The 20,095-nt window shown below is 41.7% G+C and overlaps 1 protein-coding gene across 1 annotated transcript in view; it reads left to right on the top strand.

The window, feature by feature from the left end:
* Window positions 1-18,663, top strand: part of n4bp3 (NEDD4 binding protein 3) — a 76,726-nt gene extending 58,063 nt beyond the window's left edge. The window contains exons 2-6 of the mRNA XM_063000252.1: window positions 284-727; window positions 2,716-3,237; window positions 15,742-16,005; window positions 17,646-17,843; window positions 18,272-18,663. Of these exons, the coding sequence (XP_062856322.1) occupies window positions 317-727; window positions 2,716-3,237; window positions 15,742-16,005; window positions 17,646-17,843; window positions 18,272-18,637 (1,761 nt within the window). The 5' untranslated portion in view covers window positions 284-316 and the 3' untranslated portion in view covers window positions 18,638-18,663. The remainder of the gene's footprint in view (window positions 1-283; window positions 728-2,715; window positions 3,238-15,741; window positions 16,006-17,645; window positions 17,844-18,271) is intronic.
* Window positions 18,664-20,095: the final 1,432 nt, after the last annotated feature.

Here is a 20,095-nt window from a genome sequence, read left to right as displayed (position 1 = left end):
CTAGGTAGGAGTGTCTAATAGAGTGGACAGTGAGTGGACACGGTATTTAAAAACTCCAGCAGCTCTGCTGTGTCTGATCCACTCATACCAGCACAATGTTGTGGCCCCAGTGTTTTGGCTCATTGGTTTAATAAATACAAAACCATGTTTGACCTTTGAGTCTGTTTAAAATATAAACTGTTGGAAATATAAACATTTTCAACATGTCCAGTGGGGAGTCATACTTTCTCTATTAATACCCCATCAATTCCTGATACATTTCTTTATTCTTTGTCAATTTCAGACTTTCCATCGGAGCCTCCTGATTCTGTAATCAATGGCAACAGTCCAGGCCTTGCCCTTAACCCGAGACCCCAGCAAAAGCATCAGCACTCTGTACCCGGCGTCTTCTCTAACATCAGCAGACTGCATTATGGGCAGCGTGGGCAGTCTAATCGAGAAGCAGGAAGTGTCACCCACTAAAGTTAACAGAGCGGTCCCTCAAGTACCGCCGCATCGAGGAAACGGTCCGCGAAAGAAAGGTTTTAACCAGAGGGAGCTGCTTAACTACCTTAACATCACCAAGAAAGAACCAAAAAGTGGCAAGCACATCTTCTGTGGGACCTCGTCTATCAAGCGGGAGTGTTCCAGAGAGGGCGAGAACATCTACACCAAAATATACCAGAAAGATGGAAAAGAGGTAGACCTGGGAAAGAACTCGCTTCCAATAGGCGGCAAGTTTGATAAGGTATGAATGATGAAGGGCCAAGCTTTGTGCTTCTGTTAATACAGCAAATGTGTTCAAAATACAGCAGGGTGAAAAAGTAATTGCCCCCATGTTGATTGCCTCGTGTGTCATATGTGCAGATGCATTTGTTTATTAAACATAATTGTGTTTTTATAATGTTGCTGTTTTTAAGATAGTAGCGCTGTCACCTCACAGAAAGAAGGGCCTGGGCTTGATTCCTTTCAGTGTGAAGGTTGCATGTTCTTCCTATGTCCTTGTGGAACATGTGTTTCCTCTGGGTGCTCTGGTTTCCTCCCAAAGTCATGCAGTCAGGACAATTGGAGCTACTGGAAATTGCCCTACGTGTGAGAGTGTGTGTCCTGGGTGAACTGTCCAGTGTGTTTCCTGCCCTTTGCCAAATGAATTGGACTTACCATGACCCAAACCAGGATGAAGCGGTGGTAAAACAGTAAATAAATAAATGTTTCTAAGATTCTTCAGCCCAGTCGTCTGTCCATAACAATGTAACCTCTTATCAAAACCACTCAGGTCTTTATGCTGATCAGATCTATTGCATTCAGCACATGTACTACCAGCACATGAACTACCATCAGCCATAAGTATTGCCATGCACATTTTGGCAAGTAGGGCGTAGGGCTCCTCCCGCTGCAGCTGCGATATGTGATTTCTGATATGTGATCTCTGTGAATGGTCTGCCCACCTGCATGAACCTTTTTTTTTGGGGGGGGGGGGGGGGGGGTACTTGGAGCATAGCGTGCCCTTTCCAAACGAAATACGGTTTTGTGTGAGAACTTAACATTGGCTGGTGATAAGAAGCAGACACTGATTAGATCTGGATCTCCTTGATCAGATTGAGGGATTGTGCAAGTGGCAGCAGATTCGCAATCTGGAATTGGAAATGACTACAATGGGAGATAAGGGGGAAGATCTAGGAAAAATCTAAAACAGCTCCAGGGATCTGCCCATGGCTTTGTAATGGGATTTTCAACTTGCTAAACACCTCGGACACAGCAAAGGATGCTCGCTGGCAGCCGTGTTGAGTAACCAACGGCTGTGGTTTGTTGGCTGTGGTTGTTAGGCAGCCAAGAAGCATCAATGTCAAAAGACATGAAGGCTATAGAGTCTGGTACAGACCAACAGCTACTGTGGCTCAGTTTCATCATTTTAATTTTGCTGTTGAGGTGAATGTCCCACAGCACACAGTTCATCAAAGCTTTCGTGTATGGGGCTGCATAGTAACAGGGCAGTCAAAGTGCCCATACTAACTTCACCAATTCCACTGTCCACCTTTGAAAGCTCCTATGATGGACATACAGGCGTCTGAACTGGACATCAGAGAAACAGAAAAAGGTCGACTTGTCTGTCTTGTTTTTTTCAAGATCATGTGATTGGCCAATGATGTGGGCATTGTACACCAATGGAAGAGAAGCACCAGGATGCACTGAAGGACGATCCACCTCTCAACATACAGAAGTAACAGAAGATGGTTAATGTCCTGGTACTATACCACTGGACCTCTTTGGATGTCTTGTGTAGTCCAGTCTTGGCAGATCAGAGCTGTTTTGGACGCATATTCTTTGGGTGGTTCTAATGTTATGGCTGTTTGATGTTTATTCTCCAGATGGCTTTATTGCCCATCAGACAAACAGTATTTTTTTCAATCAAACAATTTTATCTGCACTTGTAACGGTCTGTCACATCTGCTGGCTGGTTAAATTTTTGTTATAGGTTGCAAATAGTTGGGCTGGCAGCACCATCCTTTATCAATCTGCAGTAAATCAGATGTGCAGACTGAATCTCTGGCATCTGTTGGAATAAATTTAGCCCCGTAATCAAACACTGTAGCAGATTTATTGTGCATGAGATCTGCACTAAAAAGATTAATGAAGGTAAAAGCAGCAGTGCGAGTTATTTCATGCCATTTGGCTGAAATTCAGGGCTTAAATGTAGATGAGATCTCCTAAAGTAATCTTGCTTTTTTTCCTCAGCCTCGTTTCAGACCATCTGCCTTCAAGCCGGTCACGCCAAAGAGCTTCAGCTCCGTCCAAAACCTCTATCCTTCCAAATCAGACGAGCTAACCAACGGCACCTACTCCTTCTACTCCAAGACGACCTCCAAATCTCTTTCTACCTCTTCCACCTCCTCCTCTCCGTCACGAGCCGGAAACGGCGCGAACAAAGGGGTCTTGCTGGTCTCCCACGAGGAGGAGACGGCGTCCGATTCAGGTCATAACTCCATGAGCAGCCTGCCACCCTACCGTCCACCCTTTCGTCCCAATCTGAGTCAGATTAGTGCCTCAATGGGCCACATCGAGCACATCGGGTCATTTGAGAGGGTGGCCATGGGGGCGGTGGGCAGGGAGGCTCTCAGTTTGGGCCCCGAGTCCTACGAGCTGTCACGCTCTATGGAGGACGTAGTGAGGGAGCTGGAGGAGCGGCTGCAGGAGAAAGAACATGAGCTTTGGCAGATGAGGAGGAATCTGGATGAGAGTGAGGACGCCATTGCACAGGTAAACATACACAAATCGAAGACAGTCAAGGATTGCTTTGGTGATACAGTGGGGCCAAAAAGTATTTAGTCAGCCACTGATTGTGCAAGTTCTCCTACTTAGAAAGATGAGAGAGGTCAGTAATTTTCATCATAGCTACACTTCAACTATGACAGACAAAATGAGAAAAAAAAATCCAGGAAATCACATTGTAGGATTTTTAAATAATTTATTTGTAAATTATGGTGGAAAATAAGTATTTGGTCAATAACAAAAGTTCAACTCAATACTTTGTAACATAACCTTTGTTGGCAATGACAGAGGTCAAACGTTTCCTGTAAGTCTTCACCAGGTTTGCACACACTGTAGCTGGTATTTTGGCCCATTCCTCCATGCAGATCTCCTCTAGGGCAGTGATGTTTTGGGGCTGTCGCTGGGCAACACGGACTCCACAAATTTTCTATGGGGTTGAGGTCTGGAGACTGGCTAGGCCACTCCAGGACCTTGAAATGCTTTTTACGGAGCCACTCCTTCGTTGCCCGAGCGGTGTGTTTGGGATCATTGTCATGCTGGAAGACCCAGCCACGTTCCATCTTCAATGCTCTCACTGATGGAAGGAGGTTTTGGCTTAAAATCTCACGATACATGGCCCCATTCATTCTTCCCTTAACACGGATCAGTCGTCCTGTCCCCTTTGCAGAAAAACAGCCCCAAAGCATGATGTTTCCACCCCCATGCTTCACAGTAGGTATGGTGTTCTTGGGTTCTTCTTCTTCCTCCAAACACGACGAGTTGAGTTTTTACCAAAAAGTTCCATTTTGGTTTCATCTGACCACATGATATTCTCCCAATCCTCTTCTGGATCATCCATAAGCTCTCTGGCATACTTCAGACAGGCCTGGGCATGTACTGGCTTAAGCAGGGGGACACGCCTGGCACTGCAGGATTTGAGTCCCTCTCAGCATAGTGTGTTACTGATGGTAGCCTTGGAGTGGGTAACGAGGAGTGGAGAAGCCACAAGGGGGAACGTCACTTCCGGTGGTACGCACGCTGAGACGCTAGCCTAGTTGTTTGTTTGTAGCCTTTAGCTAAATAACTTTTTATATACGTATGTTTTAAACATATAATTTATACGTTAATCTTCCGTGTGTTGTTGATTTAGTTTTATTTTGTTTATCGTAAAAAAGCGCTTGTGTTTACTAACGTAAATTCGTGCTGTGTTGGAAACTAGGAAAGTTCTGCTACCGGCATCCGAACGAAGCCGGTTTTGTTTGTTTTTGTACTTCAGCGCATAAACATCTTAATTATCCAGAATTAAAACCGTTTTCGGTCCGCACGAAGCGCGTTTGTGTTTGGTTGTGTTCTGTATTTCAGCTCTTAAAACACCTTTGTTTTGTGGGGAGTTATAACCGTTTCTGTTCGTAGGAAGCACGTTTATTTGTTTTGTACACCAGCGCATAACACCGTTCTCCTTTAGAATTACAGCCGCTTCTGTCCGAACGAAGCGCGTTTGTGTTGGTTTGGTTGGTGGTTTTTGTATTCCAGCTCATCATCGCCTGTTTCATCCGGAATTAAAGCCATTCTTCTGTGACTACCAGCAGAAGCGCCGGTGAATCCAACATAAACATCATCTCCAACTCATCTTGTAAAGCTAAGTATATTTCTTTGTTATTATGGCCCCAGTAGGAGCGCTGTATCCATGTTCCGAGTGTAATATGTTCAGTTATTCCTTCTCCGTGTTTAGTGATAACTTTACATGTGATAAGTGTAGATTAGTTGTTAGTCTGACGGAGAAGATCTCAGTGTTAGAAGGGCGCATTCGGGCGTTAGAACAGACTACTAATAGTGAGGGCTTAGATTCAGCTGTAGCAGTCCCGAATGCCAGCAGTTCAGGTGTAGAGCCCCAGACTCCGGCATTAGAGTCCTCACAGCGGGGCGACTGGGTGACGTCTCGCCGACATAGTCGTAGGGCAAAGCACCGACCATCTCAGTTGCACGTGTCCAACAGGTTTTCCCCACTCAGTGAGCCACCCGCTGAGAAGCCTGTTAATGTAAGTGCTCTGGTTATAGGAGATTCTCAGCTCCGACACGTGCGTATTGCAACCCCCATAGAGACACCAGCAACCATAGTCACTTGTATTCCGGGGGCCAGGGCGCCTGACATCAGAGCAAACCTGAAAGTGCTGGCTAATGCTAATCGTAGATTTTCGAAGATTGTTATCCACGTCGGCACTAATGATGTTCGTTTACGGCAGTCTGAGGTTACTAAGAATAATGTTAAAGAGGTGTGTGAGTTAGCTAGGTCGATGTCTGAGGCAGTAGTGTGCTCTGGCCCCTTACCGATTCGACCCAGTGGCGAAACCTACAGCAGGTTGTTGTCGCTGAACCGCTGGATGTCTAAATGGTGCTCAGAAAACTGCATTAATTTTGTAGATAATTGGTCCACTTTTGAGGGAATGCCTGGTCTTTTGAAGCGGGATGGTGTCCACCCCACGTGGGAGGGTGCTGCTCGCATTTCTTGCAGCATAGGTGACAGGCCTTACCACCGCGTTAGTGTAGCGGCAGATAGTGTTAAATGACTATCCAGAGCCAAGACCAGGCAGCAGACAAACAGGTCTAACCAACTGTCTGCGACGTCACCCGGAATCCTTAGGTCACAAACCATTGAGACTGTCTGTTTACCGTGGCAGGTGTAAGCCAAAACAAAATAAAAAAGTATGTCATAATAACTTAATTAAAATTTATCTAAATGAGCATCATGAAAACCATAGTAAAGCTAAACTAAAGTTAGGACTTCTAAACATCAGGTCACTTGCATGCAAAACAGTAATTGTAAATGAAATAATTACAGATAATAGTCTTAGTGCACTTTGTTTAACCGAGACCTGGACTAGACCTGATGAGTATCTAGGTTTAAATGAAGCATCTCCTGCGGGTTACAGTTATGAACATAAGCCACGTCTTAGCGGTCGTGGTGGAGGAATAGCCACAATTTATGATAAAGACATAGGTCTTACTGTAAAATCATCTCCCATAACAAACTCGTTTGAAGTTCTTATCTCTGACATAGCCAATAAAGGTTCATCTGATAAAAATAGTATGTTTAAACTGGTTACTGTTTATCGACCCCCTGGTCCTTACTCAGAATTTCTTAACGAATTTGCCGATTTTCTTTCTAAATTAGTTTTATCAACTAAGAAAGCTTTAATTGTTGGTGACTTTAATATCCATTATGAGGATAAATGTAATCCACTCAAAACTGTGTTTGACTCTATTTTAGAATCTTTAGGCATCACCCAAAATGTAACAGGACCCACTCACCGCTGTAAACATACCTTAGATTTAATACTTACTTATGGTATAAACATAGACAACCTGGAAATTGTACCACAGAATGACTTAATCTCTGATCACTCTCTACTAATTTATGAAGTGTCCCTGTCCAATAAGGTACAGCAACCACATCGTTTTAAATTTAAGCGCACTATTACATCTGCAACTGCAGCAGCGTTCATAAACTGCCTACCAGAATTACCAAATATATCAGCATCGGAACCTAAATAACTAGATCAGGCAACTCAAAACCTAGAGACTGTATTGCGCACAACCTTAGATAACGTAGCCCCACTCAAAACTAAACTGATTAGGGAGAAAAAACTTGCTCCTTGGTACAATGACCACACATGCGCACTTAAACAAGCAGCACGGAAATTAGAACGCAAGTGGCGTCACACTACACTGGAGGTGTATAAGATTGCTTGGAAAGATGCTCTAACTGAGTATAAACATGCACAATCCCAGATTCCTTTTTGAGACAGTGTCCAAATTAACTAAAAACGTCAATGAAACTGAATCTAATATACCACCCGACTGTACCAGCGATGATTTTTTAAAATTCTTTAATGATAAGATAGAAAAAATACGACTTCAGAGTCAGAGTGTGTCACCTGCCAATGTTAAGTATGGACTCACTCCGAGCAGCATTGGTGATAATAGTAACGAGTTAATCCAACTAAATTCCTTTAATCCAATCTCCCAAAATGAATTAACTGTGTTGATTAAACATGTTTTATCTAATTATAGGCCAATTTCAAACCTTCCTTTTGTCTCTAAGATATTAGAAAAAGTCGTTTCCAAACAGCTATGTTCTTATTTGAATGAAAATTGTATTCATGAAAAATTTCAATCAGGATTTAGACCCAACCATAGTACCGAAACCGCATTAATTAGAGTAGTTAACGAGTTGTTAATGTCTTCTGATAATGGATGTGTCTCTTTTCTTGTTCTATTAGATCTTAGTGCAGCGTTTGATACGGTCGATCATAACATTTTACTGGAGAGGCTAGAAAATACAGTAGGTGTTAAAGGACTCGCACTCTCTTGGTTTAAATCATATCTGACTGACCGCTCTCAATTCGTTTATGTAAATAATAAATGCTCGGAAACTACAAAAGTAAATAGCGGTACTGGGACCGCTATTATTTACACTTTATATGCTTCCACTAGGTGAAATTATTCATAAACATGGCATAAACTTTCACTGCTATGCAGATGACACACAGCTGTATATATCAGCCAAACCAAATGATACTGACACAATCAGTAAGATAGAAGATTGTGTAAACGACATAAAAAACTGGATGTCGTGTAATTTTCTTTTACTTAATTCAGATAAAACTGAGGTTTTACTTGTTGGCTCTAAAGCTGCAAGAGACAAGTTGTCTAACCTGGTGCTAAACTTAAACACGTTCTCTGTTACTCCCAGCCCAGATGTAAAAAACTTAGGTGTCACAATAGATTCAGATCTCTCATTTGATACACACGTTAATAATATTACTAGAGTTGCTTTCTATCATTTGCGTAACATTTCTAAAATAAGAAATATACTATCTGTTAATGACTCCGAAAAACTGATCCATGCGTTTATAACTTCTCGGTTAGATTATTGTAATGCTCTTCTAACAGGATGCTCTGGTAGATCCTTAAACAAACTCCAGTTAGTTCAAAATGCAGCAGCTCGAGTGCTAACTAGAACTAAAAAATTTGACCATATTACTCCTGTTCTATCATCTCTACACTGGCTGCCAGTTAAATTTCGCATTGATTACAAAATACTTTTACTAACCTATAAAGCGCTACACGGTCTGGCTCCACAGTATCTGAGTGAGTTTATTAATTACTACAACCCAGCACGTCCACTTCGTTCACAAGATGCAGGGTTACTTATAGTTCCTAAAATTAAAAAGACCAAAGCTGGTGGAAGAGCATTTTCTTACAAAGCTCCACAACTTTGGAATAATCTTCCTGCCTCTGTTCGGGATTCGGACACAGTCTCAATGTTTAAGTCTAGACTGAAAACATATTTATTTTCTCAGGCTTTTGATTAGTATAGACAAAGGTGCAGAGCTTGGGGGTTCTTGGTCATAGAAACTTGTGGTGATCAGGGATGTTGGGTTGCTGTCGTCCTGCCTCTCTTGTCCGATCACTCAGGTTTGATGACGGTGGGGAGATGGGCGCTGATGTCCTGTGAAAGCCTTCATGACCTTGTTACCTGCTTGCTCTCCCTTTTAGTTATGCTGTAATAATTAGGGCTGCCGGAGTCTAAAACTCTCTGTAAAACTGTTTGTCAACTAGCATTGTACATTATTAACTACATTCTTTGTTGTTTTACCCCGAGGGCATTCTGATGGAAACCTGTTTACCCGCCGAGGTTAAGGATTAAAGTCGAGACTGCCGGGACAACGATGCTGCTCCTGTCAGATGTGACGGGTCTGGAGTAATTGCAACGACAAGAAATCACTACAGACTTTATTGAAGACTAGAGCGGATAACAACTCTATTATTATTTAATTGTTTATTTATCTATTTATTACCAGTTATGACTAGATAATTTAATTCTGTGTTTTGTGGAAATCGTGTATTTATTTAAAGTATCATCCAGGCCACCCATGAAGGATGGGCCCTGCTGAGTCTGGTTCCTCTCAAGGTTTCTTCCTGTAATTTTCAGGGAGTTTTTCCTTACCACATTCGCCCTTGGCTTGCTCAACAGGGGTTTTTGTATCTGTTGGTCCTGGATTTTGTAAAGTTGCTTTGAGACAATGTATATTGTAAAAAGCGCTATATAAATAAAGTTGACTTGACTTGACTTGACTTGTTACTTTGGTCCCAGCTCTCTGCAGGTCATTCATCAGGTCCCTCCGTGTAGTTCTGGGATATTTTGCTCACCGCTCTCATGATCATTTTGACCCCACGGGATCGAGGGAGATTATCAATGGTCTTGTATGTCTTCCATTTTCTTACAATTGCTCCCACAGTTGATTTATTCACACCAAGCTGCTTGCCTATTGTAGATTCACTCTTCCCAGCCTGGTGCAGGTCTACAATTTTCTTCCTGGTGTCCTTTGACAGCTCTTTGGTCTTGGCCATGGTTGAGTTTGGAGTCTGACTGTTTGAGGCTGTGGACAGGTGTCTTTTATACAGATAACGATGTCAAACAGGTGCCATTAATACAGGTAACGGGTGGAGGACAGAAGAGCTTCTTAAAGAAGAAGTTAAAGGTCTGTGAGAACCAGAAATCTTGCTTGTTTGTGGGTGACCAAATACTTATTTTCCACCATAATTTACAAATAAATTCTTTAAAAATCCTACAATGTGATTTCCTGGATTTTGTTTCTCATTTTGTCTCTCATAGTTGAAGTGTACCTATGATGAAAATTACAGACCTCCCTCATCTTTCTAAGTAGGAGAACCTGCACAATCAGTGGCTGACTAAATACTTTTTGGCCCCACTGTAACAGTGTAGGAGATATAAGTTAAATACAGTAGTGTTCAAAAAAATAGCAGTGACTTTAAAAAAGTGAATAAAGCACAAAATCATTATAATAACTTTTATTTCCATAAATGCAAATGCACTGAAAATACTACACTTTCAATTCTAAATCAAAGCATTAACAAAATGTAGCCAGTTTGTGTTAATCCTTTACAGAAAGGTAAGAAAAATGAATATTAGGCTGTTCAAAAAAATAGCAGTGCCAGCATTTTTCTTTAAAAACTCAAAAAATGTATCTATAACATGAAAAAATTTTTGAGGTTTAACTTTACTTTAAATAACTGAACTAATATTTAGTGGCATAACAATTATTTCCGAGATCTGTGTTGCATGGAGTCGACCAACTTCTGGCACCTCTGAACAGGTATTCCAGTCCAGGATGATTAGACGACATTCCACAGTTCTTCTGCATTTTTGGGTTTTGCCTCAAAAAAACGTGTTTCAGACGTCAGAACACAAGTTCTCTATGTGATTGAGGTCAGGGGATTGGGCTGGTCACTCTATTACCTTAATCTTGTTTGTCTGTAACCAAGATGTTTTGGGTCATTGTCATGTTGAAACACCCATTTTAAGGGCATTTCTTCTTCAACATAGGGCAACATGATCTCAAGCATTCTGATATATTTAAATTGATCCATGATCCCTCGTATGTGATAAATAGGCGTAACATCATGGTATGAAAAACATTCCCATATCATCATTTTGTACCACCATGCTTTACTGTCTTCACAGTGAACTGTGGCTTGAATTCAGTGCTCGAGGGTCGTCTGACATACTGTCTACGGCCACTTGACCGAAAAAGAGCAATTTTGCTTTCATCAGTCCACAAATGTTGAGCCATTTCTCTTTGGACCAGTCAATGTGTTCCTTGGCAAATTTGAACCCATTCTTGACATGTCTTTTTCTTAACAACGGGACTTTGCAAGGAGATCTTGCTGGTAAATTGGCTTCACTTAATCATCTTCTGTACTTACTGGTAACTTCAGATGTTCCTTGATCTTTCTGGTGGTGATCATTGGCTGAGCCTTTGCCATTCTGGATATTCTCTGATCCATTCGAACAGTAGTTCCACGCTTCCTTCTGCGTCTTTCAGGTTTTGGTTGTCACTTTAAGGCATTTTAGCTGAGCAGCCTATCATTTGCTGCACTTCTCTGTATGTTTTTTACCTCTACATTCAACTTTTTAATCAAAGTACGCTGTTCATCAGAACAATGTCTGGAACAACCTTCTTCTGCAGAATGAATGACTTCACCAATTGAACACCTCACTGCTATTATTTTGAACAACCCCCTTTCAATCAATGCTTCAATTACTCAGAATGAGTGGGATGCATGTCCTAATTGTTGGGTTTGTTTTGTTTTCATTACTCTACTACACTTTCAAGTGAATTTTTTGCTATGTAGAAATATCACTTCTACTAAAAACAGTGATTTATCAAGTTAATGGTGTTGGACTGCTATTTTTTTTTAACACTATTATATATATATATATATATATATATATATATATATACAGTGCCTTGCAAAAGTATTCAGCCCCCTTGAACTTTTCAACCTTTTGCCACATTTCAGGCTTCAAACATAACGATATGAAATTGTAATTTTTTGTGAAGAATCAACAACAAGTGGGACACAATCGTGAAGTAGAACGAAATTTATTGGATATTTTAAACTTTTTTTAGAAATAAAAAACTAAAAAGTGGGGCGTGCAATATTATTCAGCCCCTTTACTTTCAGTGCAGCAAACTCACTCCAGAAGTTCAGTGAGGATCTCTGAATGATCCAATGTTGACCTAAATGACTGATGGTGATAAATAGAATCCACCTGTGTGTAATCAAGTCTCCGTATAAATGCACCTGCTCTGTGATAGTCTCAGAGTTCTGTTTAAAACGCAGAGAGCATCATGAAGACCAAGGAACACACCAGGCAGGTCCGAGATACTGTTGTGGAGAAGTTTAAAGCCGGATTTGGATACAAAAAGATTTCCCAAGCTTTAAACATCTCAAGGAGCACTGTGCAAGCGATCATATTGAAATGGAAGGAGTATCAGACCACTGCAAATCTACCAAGACCCGGCCGTCCCTCTAAACTTTCAGCTCAAACAAGGAGAAGACTGATCAGAGATGCAGCCAAGAGGCCCATGATCACTCTGAATGAACTGCAGAGATCTACAGCTGAGGTGGGAGACTCTGTCCATAGGACACAATCAGTCGTACACTGCACAAATCTGGCCTTTATGGAAGAGTGGCAAGAAGAAAGCCATTTCTCAAAGATATCTATAAAAAGTCACCTGGGAGACACACCAAGCATGTGGAAGAAGGTGCTCTGGTCAGATGAAACCAAAATCGAACTTTTTGGCCACAATGCAAAACGTTATGTTTGGCGTAAAAGCAACACAGCTCATCACCCTGAACACACCATCCCCACTGTCAAACATGGTGGTGGCAGCATCATGGTTTGGGCCTGCTTTTCTTCAGCAGGGACAGGGAAGATGGTTAAAATTGATGGGAAGATGGATGGAGCCAAATACAGGACCATTCTGGAAGAAAACCTGTTGCAGTCTGCAAAAGACCTGAGACTGGGACGGAGATTTATCTTCCAACAAGACAATGATCCAAAACATAAAGCAAAATCTACAATGGAATGGTTCACAAATAAACGTATCCAGGTGTTAGAATGGCCAAGTCAAAGTCCAGACCTGAATCCCATCGAGAATCTGTGGAAAGAGCTGAAAACTGCTGTTCACAAACGCTCTCCATCCAACCTCACTGAGCTCGAGCTGTTTTGAAAGAAAGAATGGGCAAAAATTTCTGTCTCTCGATGTGCAAAACTGATAGAGACATACCCCAAGCGACTACAAAAGTATTAACGCAAGGGGGCTGAATAATATTGCACGCCCCACTTTTCAGTTTTTTATTTCTAAAAAAAGTTTAAAATATCCAATACATTTCGTTCCACTTCACGATTGTGTCCCACTTGTTGTTGATTCTTCACAAAAAATTACAATTTCATATCGTTATGTTTGAAGCCTGAAATGTGGCAAAAGTTTGAAAAGTTCAAGGGGGCTGAATACTTTTGCAAGGCACTGTATATATATATATATATATTTGTTACGTTACAGACATATTTGAAAACCGATTTGAGTATAGTTTTCTTTTTAAAAATCTACATGAAATAGCCCATAATGACAAAGTGAAAACATGTTTTCAGACATTTTTGTAAATTTATTAAAAATGTAAACATTTAAACATAATAGGTACATAAGTATTCACACCCATGGCTTAATATTTTATTGAAGCACCTTTGGCAGCAATTACAGCCTCAAGTCTTCTTGGGTATGTCTGTACAAGCTTGGCACACCTGTTTTTGGGCATTTGCTCCCATTCTTCTCTGCAGATCCTCTCAAGCTCAGTCAGGTTGGATGGGCAGCGTCTGTAGAGAGCTATTTTAGGTCTTTCCAGAGTTCAATTGGATTCAAGTCCGGGCTCTGGCTGGGCCACTCAAGGACATTCACAGACTGCTCCTGAAGCCACTCCTTTGTTATCTTGGCTGTGTGCTTTGGGTCACTGTCATGTTGGAAGATGAATTGTCGCCCTAGTCTGAGTTCCAGAGCACTCTGGAGCAGGTTTTCTTGAAGAATCTCTCTATATTTGGCTGCTGTCATCTTACCATCTATGTGGACTAATCACCCAGTTGCTGCCGCAGAAAAACATCCCCACAGCATGATGCTGCCACCACCATGCTTGACAGTAGGGATGGTGTTAGCCAGGCGATGAGCAGTGTCTGTTTTTCTCCAGACATGACGCTTGTAGTTCAGGCCAAAAAGTTCTATTTTGGTTTCATCAGACCAGAGAATTTTGATTCCTCTGGTCTGAGAATCCTTAAGCGGGCTGCCATGTGCCTTTTAGTGAGGAGTGGCTTCCATCTGGCCACTCTACCATAAAGGCCTGATTGGTGGAGTGTGTTAGCAATGGTTGACCTACTGGATGGTTGTCCTATCTCCACAAGGGAACACTGAAGCTCTGCCTTAGTGACCATTGGGTTCTTGGTCACCTCTCTGATCAAGGCCCTTCTTCCCCGATTACTCAGTTTGGTCGGGCGGCCAGATCTAGGGAGGGTTCTGGTGGTTCCAAACTTCTTCCATTTCCGAATAATGGAGACCACAGTGCTTTTTGGGACCTTCAATGCTGCCGAAATTTTTTTGTATCCCTACCCAGATTTGTGCCTTGACACAATCCAGTCTCGGAGGTCTAAAGACAATTCCTTTAACTTCATTGCTTGGTTTCTGCTCTGATATGCTCTGTCAACTGTGAGACCTGTTATAGACACGTGTGTGCCATTCCAAATTATGTTCAATCAACTGAATTTACCACATGTGGTCTCCAATCAAGTTGTAGAAGCATCTCAAGGATGATCAGTGTAAACTGGATGCACCTGAGCTTAATTTTGAGCGTCATAGCAAAGGGTGTGAATACTTAATAATAATAATAATAATAATACATTTTATTTATAACGCACTTTACATTTGAAAACAAATCTCAAAGTGCTACAGAAAAAGAGTAATATAAAAAAAATCATGAAATATAAAACAAATCATAGCATCATGAGACATGCATCATATAATCAGCGGTTATTTAAATCGTCTGTGGTGCCCTCAGATGGTCGGGAAGGGCATTCCATAGAGGAGGAGCAGCAGAACAGAAAGCCCAATCACCCATGGTGCTTAGTTTAGTTCTGGGAATGTGGAGAAGATTTGAGTTTGCAAAACGGAGGGATCGCGATGAAATTTTAGGGGTAAGAAGTTCTTTCATGTAGGGCGGTGCATTTCCATAGATGCACTGATATGTAAGGAGAGAAATTTTATATTCTATCCTTGCAGAGACAGGGAGCCAGTGGAGTGAATGAAGGATAGGTGTGATCTGCTCGTGTTTCCGTACTCTCAGCAGGATCCGTGCAGCACTATTCTGGATAAACTGTAATCTCTGGAGACTCTTGGTAGAAATCCCGATGAGAAGTGCATTGCAGTAATCCAGCCTGGAGGAAACAAAAGCATGAACCAGCTTTTCAGCATCTGAGACGGTGATGGTAGGACGAAGTTTGGCAATGTTTCTGAGATGATGAAAGGAGGTCTTGCATAGATGTTTAATACTGGCTTCAAAAGTGAGTTGAGGGTCGAATTTTATGCCAAGATTGATAACCGTTGAAGAGGGAGAAACAGTATGACCAGCCAGTGTAATACTGGTTATAGGGGATGACTGGGTCTGGAGTGAGGTGCCAACCAACATCACTTCAGTTTTTGCACTACTTACGTATGTACCTATTATGTTTAAATTTTTAAATTTTTAAAAGATTTACAAAAATGTCTGAAAACATGTTTTCACTTTGTCATTATGGGCTATTTCGTGTAGATTTTTTAAAAGAAAACTATACTCAAATCGGATTTCGAATATGTCTGTAACGTAACAAAATGTGGAAAAAGTGAGGGGGTGTGAATACTTTCTCACGGTGTGTATATATATATACACTTATACAGGGATCTTGGAGGGTGGGAGGAGTAGTAATAGAGAGTGAGAGTGAAAATATGAGAGTGAAGTTATATTATGTTTGCAGTTAACACAATAGTAAAATCGTTTTGTATTAATTGCATTTTTTTATTATAATTATACTTTACATTCTTGTGTGTTTGTGTGCTGCAGGTGTTTGAGGGAAAGCAGAGAAGATGGGAGAAGGAAGTAACTGAGCTGAAGCAGCTTTATGCCACTAAGCTGAAGCAGGTATCCCAGCAGTCTCAGCGCTCGCAGCGAACTCTGCAGCTACAGCTCTACAAAGCACAGCACGAGCGCACCCAACTGCAGGACGAGCTAAACACCCTTCGTAGAGAATACCAAAACCTGCAGAAACAGCCCGGAAACGGGCAGAACCATGAACTCCAACCAAAGCTTGAGGAGAGCCAGTGGGAGGTACAAACTGACCGCTGTTAATTCAGTGCACTTAGTTAATTAAGTGGGCGGCACAGTGGCTCGGTGGGTAGCATTGTTGCCTGGTTTAATTCCCAGGTGGGGTGGTCCAGGTCCTTTCTGTGTGGAGTTTGCATGTTCTCCCCGTGTCTGTGTGGGTTTCCTCCGGGAGCTCCAGTTTCCTCCCACAGTCCAAAGACACACAAGTGAGGTGAATTGGAGATACAAAATTGTCCATGACTGTGTTTGACATTAAAGACTTGAACTGATGAATTTTGAGTAACCAGTAAAGTTCTGTCATGAATGTAACCAAAGTGTGTAAAACATGACGTTAAAATCCTAATAAAATAAAAATTAATTAATTAATTTGAATGATAATGATGCATTGACAGGTCATACTCACTAACATGGGCATGTGTCAAAGCAAAGCTGTAATCACAATATACACCGATCAGCCATAACATTAAAACCACCTCCTTGTTTCTACACTCACTGTCCATTTTATCAGCTCCACTTACCATATAGAAGCACTTTGTAGTTCTACAATTACTGACTGTAGTCCATCTATTTCTCTACTTTTGTGGTGGATGATTCTCAGCACTGCAGTGACACTGACATGGTGGTGGTGTGTTAGTGTGTGTTGTGCTGGTATAAGTGGATCAGACACAGCAGCGCTGCTGGAGTTTTTAAATACCGTGTCCACTCACTGTCCACTCTATTAGACACTCCTACCTAGTTGGTCCACCTTGTAGATGTGAAGTCAGAGACGATCGCTCATCTATTGCTGCTGTTTAAGTTGGTCATCTTCTAGACCTTCATCAGTGATCACAGGACGCTGCCCACATTATTGATGTCCCGCTTTCTAACAGTCATTCATGAGTCAATCAGACACTTAGATTCAGTCACTCAGGTCAGTAAGGAAAAAGAAGAGAAAAATCAGTCACCGCCATCAACAAGCAACCGAAAGTGCTCAATCCAGCACTTAAAATGTATTTTCCCTCTACACATTTCCCTCTACAAGTAAAAGAAAAAAAAATATATATATATATATTTACACTTTTTCTCATATATTTATGCATTTTTGCATATTTAACTAACTTAACATTAACAATATTTTCATAATACAGGAAAGCAATTAGCTTACAGACATTATGGCTGTGTAACAATCCACATAATTTCTTATTTAATTTCATTTCATTTTAATCAATCGCTTTGTCCTGACAAATCAGTGCACAACTATTAGTGTTTTAATACTATATCAAATGTAGTACATGGTGTGAGACAGGACCTTTCTAGTAGTGCTGCAGTGGCACGGAGGCAACCGAGACCCAGATGGTTGTGTCTGTTGAGTGCTCAACTAGGCTGGTAGCATCATTTAAACTCAGGTCTATGTAACAAACTATTTTGTCAGACATCTGTGCCAATGCCCAGCGATGGATTGGTGTGCTGTGCAGGTAGTGTTACTGCACTGCACCCAGTGATTCTGAAACTAAATGAAAAAATTGTGCCAATAAAGAATTTAGAAGAATTTGGCAAATTCTGCATTTCATGTGTTTTTGTAAACAGACTTAATAACTTTGATGGTGATAACTTCAACACACTGTGTGTGTGTGTGTGTGTGTGTGTGTGTGTGTGTGTGTTAGGTGTGTCAGAAGGTGGGTGAGATCTCTCTGTTAAAGCAGCAGCTCAGAGATTCTCAGGCAGAAGTGACTCAGAAGCTGAGCGAGATCTTCATGTTGAAGACGCAGCTGAGAGAGACTCGCCATGAAATGCGGATCAAGGATGGTCAGGTGGACATGCTGCAACTGGCCCTGCAGGCAGTACGGCATAAATGTTCACTGGTGAGAGGGAAATCTTTTCACATTAACTGCTGGGAGGTCATTTTGTTTGTTCCTTTGTTTGATCTGGTGTGGATTCCTTTAAAAAAATGACATAAACCAAAACATTAGGACCACCATCGAGTCTTTGCTTAGTGAAAAAAAGTCTAAAGATCCTCTTTACTTTGTGCACCTTTAGTTTTGTAATAAGACCTGACCAGATTTCCAGGCCATGCTGTGGTGAAATATTTCCATGAATCTTTTCATGGGCTTTCTTGCCTTAGTTTAGTAAAATGTGGAAATTTTAAAAATTAAAATAATCAGATAATGTCCATAAAATGTGATAAACAAACATAATATTTATTTGTATGGTTATGGTTATTATTAAGATTTTTTTTTTACCCCCCACTAACGTATTATCTCATTGTGAAATGTTTTTTTTTTTTTTTCAGGGACGGTCTGTACAAAACTTGACTACGGTCGAGGACGGTGGGACGTGTGGTGCTACAGAGGAGCGTCTCCGTGCTGAACTGCTGCTGGAACGACGTCAGAATGAAGCCCAGGCCTCAGCGTTCGACGCCGAGCGCAGTACGTGGCAGCTGGAGAAGGAGAAGGTGCTTCGGTATCAGAAGGAGCTACAGGCCAGTTACCTGGAAATGTACCACAAAAACGAGAGCCTGGAGAGAGAACTGCAGCAGCTCAGAGGAGATGGGGCCGGGGCTGGTGTCAGTGATGGACACAGGGCCGGGCAGGAGGTGGACGAAAGACTGCGCTCGGATCTTCCCTGGATCGAAAGGATTGAATCATCTGAAATCTAAATGTATTAACTGCTGTGGAAAAAGTAATCGCCTCCTACGGATTGTTTTTGTTGCATATTTGTCCTACTGAATGTGTTCAGATCGTTAAACAAAACATGATTTAACACAAAGTTAGCGGGAGTAACAAAACACACATTTTGTTAAAAATCATATCATTTAGGCACTCGGGTGGCACAGCGGTAAATTACACTAGCCTGGTACCCTAGCTGGGATCTAAGGTTTAAATCCCCCAGCGGTGCCATCAACCAGTCAGGCATCTACACCGATCAGCCATAACATTAAAACCACCTCCTTGTTTCTACATTCACTGTCCATTTTATCAGCTCCACTTACCATATAGAAGCACTTTGCAGTTCTACAATTACTGACTGTAGTCCATCTGTTTCTCTACATACCTTTTTAGCCTGCTTTCATCCTGTTCTTTAATGGTCAGGACCCCCACAGGACCACCACAGAGCAGGTATTATTTAGGTGGTGGATGATTCTCAGCACTGCAGTGACACTGATATGGTGGTGGTGTGTTAGTGTGTTGTGCTGGTATGAGTGGATCAGACACAGCAGCGCTGCTGAAGTTTATAAATACTGTGTCCACTCACTGTCCACTCTATTACACACTCCTACCTAGTTGGTCCACCTTGTAGATGTAAAGTCAGAGATGATCGCTCATCTATTGCTACTGTTTGAGTTGGTCATCTTCTAGACCGTTATCAATGGTCACAGGACGCTGCCCACAGGGCACTGTTGGCTGGATATATTTTTGGTTAGTGGACTATTCTCAGTCCAGCAGTGACAGTGAGGTGTTTAAAAACTCCAGCAGTGCTGCTGTGTCTGATCCACTCATACCAGCACAACACACACTAACACACCACCACCATGTCAGTGTCACTGCAGTGCTGAGAATGATCCACCACCTAAATAATACCTGCTCTGTGGTGGTCCTGGGAGAGTCCTGACCATTGAAGACCATAGGGCAGTGATAGCTCAGTGGTTAAGGTACTGGACTAGTAAACAGAAGGTTGCCGGTTCAAGCCCCGCCACCACCAAGTTGCCACTGTTGGGTCCCTGAGCAAGGCCCTTAACCCTCAATTGCTCATTATGTTTCGCTCATTGTGTAAGTCGCTTTGGATAAAAGCATCTGCTAAATGCTGAAAATGTAAATGTAAGAACAGCATGAAAGGGGGCTAACAAAGCATGCAGAGAAACAGATGGACTACAGTCAGTAATTGTAGAACTACAAAGTGCTTCTATATGGTAAGTGGAGCTGATAAAATGGACAGTGAGTGTAGAAACAAGGAGGTGGTTTTAATGTTATGGCTGTTTGGTGTATATCATTTATTTAAAGTTCCAGTTTATTTAACACACTCATCCACTTGTTAAAAAAGTTACTGTCCCCTAATGCCAGATATGGGTGTGTTTAAATACATTTGGGGAGTTGGTTGATTTAGCAACCCAGAGAGC

Source organism: Trichomycterus rosablanca, chromosome 1, assembly GCF_030014385.1.
Source record: "Trichomycterus rosablanca isolate fTriRos1 chromosome 1, fTriRos1.hap1, whole genome shotgun sequence".
NCBI classification, from domain to species: domain Eukaryota; kingdom Metazoa; phylum Chordata; class Actinopteri; order Siluriformes; family Trichomycteridae; genus Trichomycterus; species Trichomycterus rosablanca.
Note: the sequence above shows the minus strand (reverse complement) of the source record. Positions and strands in the feature narration are given on the sequence as shown.